Raw genomic sequence first — 10,358 nt, forward strand, 5'->3', positions numbered from 1 at the left:
GTATTTTTTCACGAAATTTCACCGGGACTAGATCGGGAACCCACGTTTGATACCCCAAAATCCCATTTTTTTGTTCAAATTTCTCGGTATTTTTTTAAATGAATTGTTCGTATAGGGGTGCGGAGCACCCGAGTGCTCCAAATCCTGGTCCGATCAAAGGCTAGGTACATAATAAAAAACGTAGTCTTTTGAAAAGGCCGGAAGAGGTACTATATATACCGTCTAACTACCATGCATGTTATGCAAACCAATTACCTGTAACCCATGGATGATATACAGCCAAGAACAATTTCGATGAAAAATATTATAAGGTAGCAGCTGTTCATAATTAAAGTGTGAGTACGTACGCTCCAACAACAAATATAACAGACAACACCATCAACTTAACGACACAGCAGCAGCAGCAACGAAGTAACCAAACACAAATAAAACGCGTGCGCTTATGCATTATATATATGCATAGCGACGGATGATGATGATGAGCTAGCTGATAAGTGACCGATGCATGCGGTAGCAGTACTAATTAATCCCACCATGCTTATGATTCCTTAGGCGCTGCGCTCCATCTGCTTGAAGATGTCGAAGCTCTCAACCACTTGCTCGGTAGCCCTCTCCTGCAGCTACGTCCCCATGTATATTACATGCAGACAGACATTCAGTATCGATCATATTTCTGAACGAAATATTAGCACACATATATTTAACTGGTGAATATTACCTGAGGACCGGGCACTATTATTCTGGGCTCCGGGGCGCTGTTGGAAGCAGAGACAGTCGATGAGCAGCGAGGGTCGCACTTCGCCCACTGCATATGTACATATCCGGGCGTGATCAATGGGATTGTTTTAGACCTTTCAGTAAATAATTGAACTGGAGGAAAAGCTGAACAGCATGTAGGGGGAGAATGGACGTATCGATCTTACGTTCTTAGCAGCCATGCTGAAGGCTTCTCTGTGAGGGATGTCTGGCTTTGCAGCTTTGATACGTTGTATTTCCTCCCTGGCAAGCCAAACATAACATAACTATATTACTGGGGATGTCAAATTTATAATATTGTTGTTGCAGGTATGCGCGGTATGTCATACCATATCTCTACATACCCTTATTATTCTATGACTGCTTATTTATGTCATGCGTTCTTACTTTCGGCCCTGCTATATCTCACTAGTTCTCTCTCTTCAAGCAGTGTTGTGAAGGACTTACCAATTTTTTTAGTCAAGCTAGTTGCTAAGTTATAGCAATTGCGGGATCAGAATAGGAGATCTAATTAAAACTGACCTCAGGGCACAGCAACATGAAACTAGGATGGTGCATTTTCTTCCATGCCCTATCAACCTATTTTATTAATTAATGGTTAGTTCGACATGTGCCACTTCCAACTCTATTCATTAATGGTAAGTCCAGTAGCATATAATTCATTAAGGGCAAATCCAGTAGCATATATAATCCAGTAGCACACAAAGACTGGTCAAAACTTCGAATAGAGATAGTCACTTCTCTTGTTTTAAATGGATAATAATTTCAGTATTTTATATTTCAATTACAGAGTAAGGATTTGAGAAAATTGTTGGGTACCTAGGCAACAACCCCACTAGAAACATGAAACAAAGATTGTTGCACTAATATCCTTACTTTATATCGAACTCGGTCATTAACATACAATTCCATTTTATACTGGATGACTCCCTGACAGTCAATTCGTGTGGTGTGCATTGTTTGGCTCAAGGAGGAAGTAAAATGTGTTACTGCATGCATTTCGCCCACTGATTTAATTTATAATGTGGTTTAATTCTTTTAGAAATATCCATGAAAACTAAATAACGCCAATTAATTAGTGTTAATTATTTTTTAGAAAGAATTGACCTAACAATTAAATGCCATATTACCTTGATTCCAAACTGGCAAGGCAAGATTGTACAAAAGTTTAGCACAATATATTTTGTTTGTGTCTAGCTCGTTTACTAATTAATAAGCCAGATAAGGAACAAGTATCTCGTGGTAGCATGTTAGAGTAGTTGAAAAAATAGTATTTATACGGAAAATATGGTTTGTGCATAATATTGCATCAAATCCGAAGTCATAAAAACACACCTACTGTAAACAAAATAAGATCCCTGTACTATGTTCTAGCTAGGTTTCCGTACACAAGGATTTGTACTTGGTTGACCACTGGAAACGACTCATTAATAATTTATTATCGACTACCTATATGTTGGCTTCAATATATTGTACCACTGGTCTGTCCACATTTTTACAAATAAACTCCTAACTTGTGATGACTTAAAATATATGGGGTACATATGTATAGTAAAAATCCATGGATCCCATGCTAAGACTCAGTTAAATAAGGGCCGTAAACCCTCAAACAAAGAGAATAAACCAGACAGCATAAATTATGTCACATGTACAAATAGTACGAGGGATGTATGATGCATTTGAACAGCCTAAAAGGAAAATATTGAAACGCCTTCTCACCTCATGAAGCGATTGTAGGCAGATGGCAGGCGGTGTTTCTTCTCTGGGGCTAGTCAAATTAAAAGAAATACTGATCAGAAACAAAGATCTTAGTATCTTTTTCCCATCTTTGTTAATCTAATTAGTTTTCCTAAACCAAAAACAAAATTTAAACAAGTAAATCTTGCTCCAGCAGCATGGAAGAGCAAAAAACTAGAAAGAAAAGAAGGAAGAGGTAATGAAGTTTCTTGCTACTTACGCTTGACAACAAAGGGAGCTCTGGGGCTGGCATCACTTGATGTCGGCGAGGCCAGCGGTGGCAGCGGCTGGTTCCTCCTGCAGTCAGTGCACCCCTAACAGCCGGAAATATGTGTACACATCAGAATCAAGATCTCAAAATGACATGTACGGATCGAGGTTGATAATATCAATATTTCCTAGAAAACATTCCCAGATCTTCACGAGCCATCAAAACTAGTAATGAATGCATCTGCTTTCAAAATATGAGTTAGGACATGGAAGAACCCCCCATGAATGCACAGGAGAGCTGCTGCTAGCTCGCTTCTGCATGCTGCCTTAAAAAACACCAACCGGCTTTTGCAGTGGTCAGATGTTTCCCAGGCCACAGATGAGCAAAAGAAATCTTTTGTTGTCCAGCGTTGTCTAATCTTGCCTTGCAAATAGTACTTTTGAGCAGCTCAAGGAGAGAGAGAGAGAGAGAGAGAGAGAGAGAGAGAGAGAGAGAGAGAGAGAGAGAGCACAAACAAAGATAGCAAAGAAAAGGCAACACTGGCGCAATCTGAAAGAAAAGCAAGAGAGGACCATATTTCATGAGAAAATCCTGCACGCCATGCGCCACGATTTACTTCTTTGTGTGTTTTACTTTTTTTTTCGTCAGTGCAGCTACCTATCCTGCACCGTCCGTCCTCATTACTTTCTCTCTCCTCATAACAAGCATACCATATCTCTTTAGAAAGAGAAATAGCAAGAAGATAAACCCCAAATTAAAGTTGATGCAAATATATAAATGGATAGGGGGCAGCGAGACGAAAGTGAGACCTGGAACGGCCCCATGGGGTGGTGGTGGTCATTTGGGGAGAGGGGCTGCACCATGGGCGGCGGCCGTGGGCTGAGAAAGGAGAGGTTGTTGCAGTGGCCACATTTCACAGTCACCGTGTCCATCAGCCTCTTGCATGGAACCCCAACCTGCAGCTACCCAGAAAACACAAGATCAATCACACAATGACATAAACTGTGTGAACCACTCAGCTCAGCTGATTCCCTTGCATGGCGCTACCGCCCTTGTTAATTTGTGCAAGAAATCTGAAAGAACAAAGAAAGAGGGGGTGCATGCCAAAGAGGAAGGCAGGGAGAGGATAGAACATTCTAAATTGGGAGTCATGTCCAATCTCATGCATGTTACAAGAAAGAAGAGGTGAAAAATAAAGAGTATGGAGGTCTGGGAACCACCAGACCTAATGGAGGTAAAAAAATGGAACATGACACACTAGCTATCAGCAAGACAAAAGCACCAGGAACCAACGAAACAACTGCATAGAAAAAGAGCTGTACACACGACACATCAATCATGTCGCATGAACACTAATACTAGTAAGTGTCCCCTCCTCCAATCAGGGAGAGCTAGCAAAAAGCCGGACTGATCTGGCTTCCTACTCTCCCTTGCGAGTAAGGTAATAAAAAAAATGCTAGGACAAAACAAAATCCATGATCATCGCAAAGCTCCTACTAGCCCAGTAGCCAGTAGCACCGGTTTCTCGAGGAGTTTACCGCGAGCACGGTGTTGCAGTACGTGCAGCGCACGTAGCAGAGGTGCTCGGACGGCGACACCAAATCCATGCTCTGCATGCTCGCTAGCCAACGGACGACCGGTCGTTCCGGCAGTGGGTGGCCGGCGTCGGTGGGACGTAGAGGTCAAGAGTGAGCTTTGGCGCCCGCGAAGAGCCAACAGAAGACAAGGATGCGGAGGGTAGGAGGGTGGGAGGTAGAAGAAGAAGAAGAAGGTGGAGGAGGGGGGCGAGTGTGTGTAGAGAGGTCTCCGGCCTGGAGAAGATGTGGTAGGGTTTCTACTCTCGCAATAATGAGAGGGCGGGGAGGGGGCGGGACCCACGTACGCCCACGCATCGTTAGACGGACACCCATAAAGTTGCCCGAGACAAGCAAGATACACGATACGCGCTAGCTGCTGAGCCGTTGCCCCGCATACTCGCAGCGCGGTGGTGTAGTGCGTCTCAAGGGAAAGAGGAACTGTCACACCGCGGCCGGCCGGCCGGCCTGCTCCACCTCCTCCCACCTAGCCCCTCCATCCTAGCTGCTACTTCCGATCGAGTGATCCATCCATCCAATTGAAATCGTGCGAGGCGACGCCATGGTGGGAGCAGTGGCACATCCATCGATCCATCCAATTGCGCCTTTGCTACCTCTCCTGTTGCGTTTTGTACGACTACGACTACCCGGCTTTTGATCGGTCGATCTATCGGTGTAGGCCTATGTACATACGTACCGTCGAATAACTCGGGGTAGATCGACTTGAGTAGTTTGACCCGACATGTGCGCGTTCAGTTTGGTCGAGTACTGTGAGGATACAGCATGGTACGGCCGAGACTTGTCCATCGGTGCGCATCACGTATGGTGTCCTGTGAATTCACTCACAGGATCCTATGTACTGCGATGTGTATGAGTGTGATCGCCTGCTCAATGCATGAGATGCATGTCCAAGAGGTCGATCTCCGAGGGGAGACATTGCACGAAACGCTGATGGCGACCTCTCAAGTTCCCATCTGATGCTCTATCATGTGTGTTACGCTGTTGTTTTCGCCGTTGGTGTTTTGGGTTCTCAAAGAAACCTCACTTTCTGAGGCTAGATGGAGGGTCCGGCTACATTTACGCAACACGGAGAATACCTAACTTCTTTGTTCTGTTTTCCTCTTCGACCTAAAGAAGCAGCGGTATTTTTCCCTTGTCTTGCAAAAACAGAAAGATATCACATCTCTAGAAGCTCTGTTCACGGCTGTCGTGGTTACAATTACATTGAAGCAAAAGCCCTACCAATAGTTTTGGGGGACACTCTTCTAACCTTGTGTGTAGCATCATTTCGCTTAATCATGGTAGCTCTTGTTCTTAGAAGACATTGTGGCAGAAAACATCCCGACAGAATATTAGTGGTATTAGAAGGTTTTGTCCACAGCTGTTCTTATGTTGAGAAGCCTAGCATGAAAACAGATTCCTACAGGGAAACAAGCAGCTGAATATGTATACCTTGTCATACATGATCTTACTAGCTGCTACAAATGAACAAGAATGTTATACTCACAAGTCAGACGCATGCATGCTTGCTAGCATAACTGGTAGTAGGACGCACGTACGATTTCATGCGTATCAATAGATATATATATATAAGAGGTTATATAATTGTCGGTCTAGTTTACATAACTTGGTTATACGGATAACATGCGCTCTACTGATCAGCGGCCACTCAGGTGTTATTTCACGAGTTTTGCTGAGCATGTACAATTGTAACAAAAGCTGCTTTCTAGCACATACTTTTTCAGAAACCTGACGATTGCCAGTGAAAGGAAACGTAAGCGAGAAAGAACAGTTACTGACGTTTTTCTTATCATCATTAAAGATCCGCGTGGGCACGAGCACGATGATATTATTAGGTTTAACTATTCATGACACAACAAGACGTGGACGGAAGATTTTCTCTCTGGGCAGGCGGCAAAAAGACGAAGCACGCATGCATGACAATGTCCCTAAAAATATTTTCTGCGCTTCGAGGATCGCTATTTGCTCGTGCAGTGTGACAGCATATCACAGCTCATCTTACTATTTGACCATCGGCGACAGAATAGTGTCCACACACACACAAAAACTTACCACGTGGTTAAGCCCCACCTATCACTGTGTGCAATGAAGGCATCACCCTCGACAAAAATTATAAAGCCATCAAAAAATGAAACGTGTGCGATGGCGAACACATCCCACACGATTTCGGAAGGTTAACTATGTGTGATTCCTTGCACAGTTCTAGTGATGGAAGCATGCATGATGAACACACTTTTTGTCAAAACAAAGCGTGTGTGCTACAAAGCGCATGGTGGTATTGTCTGCAGATTATAATAGACAATTCGTTTTAATAAACCATGTGAGATACACCTAAGAAGTAGTATGTTCACATAATTTCAATAACCGAAATTTTCCTGGCCTGGCTGCACAAACAATTAAAAACATGCATAAAACAGTAAATGATAAAGGAAGCGAGATTCCTAGGTTCTTAACAACATGAAATATTCATAACATATATAGAGACTATGCATAAAAGGATTAATTGGTCATCAAGTTCACCTTGGCATGCTGTGGTGCGAGCCCTCTGCCTCCTCTGCTGTTATGGAAGGAGACACATCCTCATGTCAACAATCCACCTTGACATGTTGTAGCTTTGCGTGCAGGAGGAAGACAATGTTGATCACATCTTATTGCAGTGCGTCTATGCGCGAGAAACTTGGCATTGCTGTTTGAACATGCTTCAACTCGCCATTCATTGGCCGGTGATAACAGAGACATTCATGGAGTGGTGGCTGAGGCGACAAAGGTTTAGGATGGATGAGTGAAGAGGTTTCGCCTCATTCGTGATTTGCATGGCATGGTTATTGTGGAACCAAAGAAATGCTCATGTTTTCAACAGAGGGTATCAACAAGTTCGGGCTCAATCTTGCGGCAAAAAAACTAGATGAGAGATCAAGGAATGGAGAGCGGCACTTAATTGAGTAGGAGGTTTACATCGTTTTGCGAGAGAGTAGTCTAGCTAGTTATGTGGTGCGGGTGTGCCTACGACGATGTTTACATCTTGCTAGGTCTCTTCTAACAATTTTTTCTCCCTTTTATAAAAATATGGTATGCGGTTTGCGTACTCTCAAAAAAATAGCATGTTGTACCTTGTGCAGGCATCCTTGGCAGCGTACGTGTTGTGCTCTGGACTCAGTCTTTCCTCCCAGTTCGAGCGCCAGCTGCGCTTGTCAACAATGCCATCCTTCATGCCGAGATAGGAGGTGTCGATGACGGCCCTAGTGAGGTTAACCAGGGATTTCTTCTAATTCCCGTGACAACTATATATCTTGTATTACTTCCGGATGTCGACGTGGTTGAATTCCGGAGCAACATTGCATCGTTGGCGGTGTCCACCATAGCAAATTCATATTCCTCGCTATTGACGAACCTGGCAAAATTTCCACAAGGCCTCGTGATCTTGTTGTAGTGGTAGATGAGGACGTGCTGGTGCAGACACGATTGGGTGACGACGACCTTTTGATCATGCCTGGGACACGCAGGGATGTACTGGAGGTCGAGCCCGACTACTTTCTACTTCTCCTACCCTAGGAACCGCTCGAATGTGGCGAAGGACCACTCCACCCACTCCAGCTCGTTGGTGCACAACACGTAAGGTCGGTGGTTCTGTGGCAGATCTCACGATTGTGTGCTTTGTGAACTGCCTGTATGTGTTAACCCCCAGCAACAACATTGGAGAATCCTCGATACTCACTATATCTGCATTGTTTATGTGGGTGCGGTTCTGGGGTTGTGTGGAAGATCGAAAGGTTGAAGACACAATGGCGGAGCAACAATATTATGTATGGGGCTAGGCGGGATCATAATCGCTCTCATATTACTATGCGATTTGCACATGTGAGTACAACAACATGGAGGCGCGGTTCAGGTCGCAACCACAGGCATGGCACCCTAACTGCGAGCAAAGTGTGTGGAGGCCACACCAACCTGGTCGAGACTACCCACACCATTGGAAAGGTGCCCATATTGTACTTGAATGGCAAAATTACTTGATTTATACGATTAAAATGTCGGAACTACATTTACATATGTAACATATGTAAGTTTAAAACTAAAATATCTAGCTATATATCTAGGCATTGTCTTCTGCTTCGACGATGGCTACGAACACGCGAGCGGCGTCCATGCGGTTGACATCACGTCCACCGCTTCAATCGACTACGACATGCCAGCTTCGCACACTACTAGGAAAAGTCCTATACGGGGCTCAACCTAGCGGCGGGCACGCTCAGGAACCCGGCACAACTATTTTGGCGAAGTTCCAGTGGTGGGTAATAAATTCTGCCCACCATTGCGGAGGCCTCAGCAGTACCGGGCACTATTTATCATGGAAAAGTTTGATGTCGAAATAATGTAGGAAAATTGAGCTGCGTGTGCAAGGCGGCGATTTCCGTTCGAAACCTGACACCTCGCCTGATGGTGTTCAATTTGTACATGAAGTGCATCAAGTTTGTAGCATTGTGATACGTCTCCGACATATCTATTGTTTTTAATTTTTTCATGCTATTATCAAACCACTTTTACATACTTTTGGCAACAATTTATATTATTATTTTTTGGACTAGCATATTAATCCAGTATGAATGGCAAGTTCCTATTTTATGTTGTTTTGGGGTTTTAGGTGAAAATTCAAAGAGCCGGAATGACCTAAAACTCTGGTGGATCGTTCATTGGCCATGAGAGTTCTTGGCATAACATCAAGAAGGGTGATGAAGCCACATTTACAGATGTACATGTGCATAGAGTGGCAAGGCCATAGCACCAGCAAGAAGTTGGAGCGCCATGTAAGAAATACAACACGGATTTTTAGCATAATCTCATTCACCTTTCAAGTAAGTTTCTCTAGACAATTTAGTCCATAGGTGTTATTGAGTCTATTGAGTCCATAGTATGGGGTTGAGTATCTCTGACATTATCTGCTCTACAATTTCTCAACACCCAAGTATTTTCAGACTTTCTTTTATGCATGCTTATTCTTTGCTAACATCACTTTCGTTTAAAAACAGTCCCACGACAAGTCTTGGTTATCTATATTAAACAAAAAAATGCTACTAAATTTCATCTACTAGAATAAAACCTTTGGTTTAGTTATCAAGACTTACTCACACTTGAACACATCACACATACTACTTTAACTAGTCTAAGTGATTCAAGTGCAAAAGATGGGAGTCGTAAGACATAACTTCACAATCATGAATGTACACACTTCTCTTCCTTAAGCATGCATTCCACGTTGCCCAACGTAGATCAACTCCTCTGAAATATAAACAAGAATGCAAACGAAATCCAAAGGCAAAGGAAAAGGGCAAAGCAAAACATTATTTTTTTTTGCATTTTTGGGTTTTGAAAGTTAACTTGTCAAACCAAAAATCACAAACAACGGAAAGAAAAACAAAAGCAAATAAACAGAAAAGTGTTGGAACAAACCAACATGAGCGTTTGAAGCTCAGCGACCGGAAGTACAACCTCATTACAACTTATTAAAATAACACCACCACATCTTGATGGAGATGTGGCAGTGACATCCCCCAAGCTTAAGTTTTTGCAAGCCCAAACCGGTGAGATCATTACGGCGGCGACTGGTGAGGAGCCCATCCTTGGCCCTAGTTGGAGAAGCTTCAAAGGGACTCGGTGAGGTTGCTCGTATCATTGATGGATCCCTAAATACTATAGATGTCCGAGTAGGTGGTGTAGGGTAATTCTTGTGGTGCCTCATCCCGGCCTGCTCCACTTATTCATCGGTGGCGAGTTTTGCTTCATCAACTTGTTCCGGTTCATGGGCCTCTTGGTCAAAAGCTGCAGCTCCTTCATGTGGCGCATAATGCAAAATTCCTTCATGATAAATAGTTAGGCATAGGAGTAGGTAGCAAGTACCTAACTCCAGGAATTTGAATACAATGACAACCGTACAACTAACCTACTATTGCAACACTTACTAACAATGGGGCGGAGATGGTTGAAGTCAAGGTCAAGGGAACTGGCCAACATGGTGATAACTCATCCACACACGATAACTCCTTATGTATGATTTGCTTGGT

The 10,358-nt window shown here is 43.5% G+C and overlaps 1 protein-coding gene across 2 annotated transcripts; it reads right to left on the reverse strand.

Moving 5' to 3' along the window:
* Positions 1 to 274: 274 nt before the first annotated feature.
* Positions 275 to 4,511, reverse strand: LOC109741468 (protein DROOPING LEAF). 2 transcript variants are annotated; one of them, XM_020300556.4, is made up of 7 exons: positions 4,243 to 4,511; positions 3,514 to 3,660; positions 2,714 to 2,807; positions 2,476 to 2,524; positions 924 to 999; positions 719 to 805; positions 275 to 620 (listed from the first exon to the last, which is right to left on the reverse strand). In XM_020300556.4, exons 1-7 carry the CDS (start codon positions 4,318 to 4,320, stop codon positions 549 to 551), a joined length of 603 nt encoding a protein of 200 aa, XP_020156145.1. In that variant the 5' UTR covers positions 4,321 to 4,511; the 3' UTR covers positions 275 to 548. The 2 variants fall into 2 exon arrangements, with proteins under 2 accessions (XP_020156145.1, XP_020156144.1); XM_020300555.4 differs by having other exon boundaries at positions 3,514 to 3,666; positions 4,243 to 4,494.
* Positions 4,512 to 10,358: the final 5,847 nt, after the last annotated feature.

Source organism: Aegilops tauschii, chromosome 4 (assembly GCF_002575655.3).
Source record: "Aegilops tauschii subsp. strangulata cultivar AL8/78 chromosome 4, Aet v6.0, whole genome shotgun sequence".
In the NCBI taxonomy this organism is placed as follows: domain Eukaryota; kingdom Viridiplantae; phylum Streptophyta; class Magnoliopsida; order Poales; family Poaceae; genus Aegilops; species Aegilops tauschii.

Bases quoted from the DNA above. Each gene is read 5' to 3' on its own strand.
- LOC109741468 (XM_020300555.4), bottom strand. From the start codon at position 4,320: ATGCAGAGCATGGATTTGGTGTCGCCGTCCGAGCACCTCTGCTACGTG. The intron at 3,667-4,242 runs GTAAACTCCTCG...TTTTCTGGGTAG, and splicing joins ACTGCAACACCGTGCTCGCG to CTGCAGGTTGGGGTTCCATG. The intron at 621-718 runs GTAATATTCACC...ATGGGGACGTAG, and splicing joins TAATAGTGCCCGGTCCTCAG to CTGCAGGAGAGGGCTACCGA.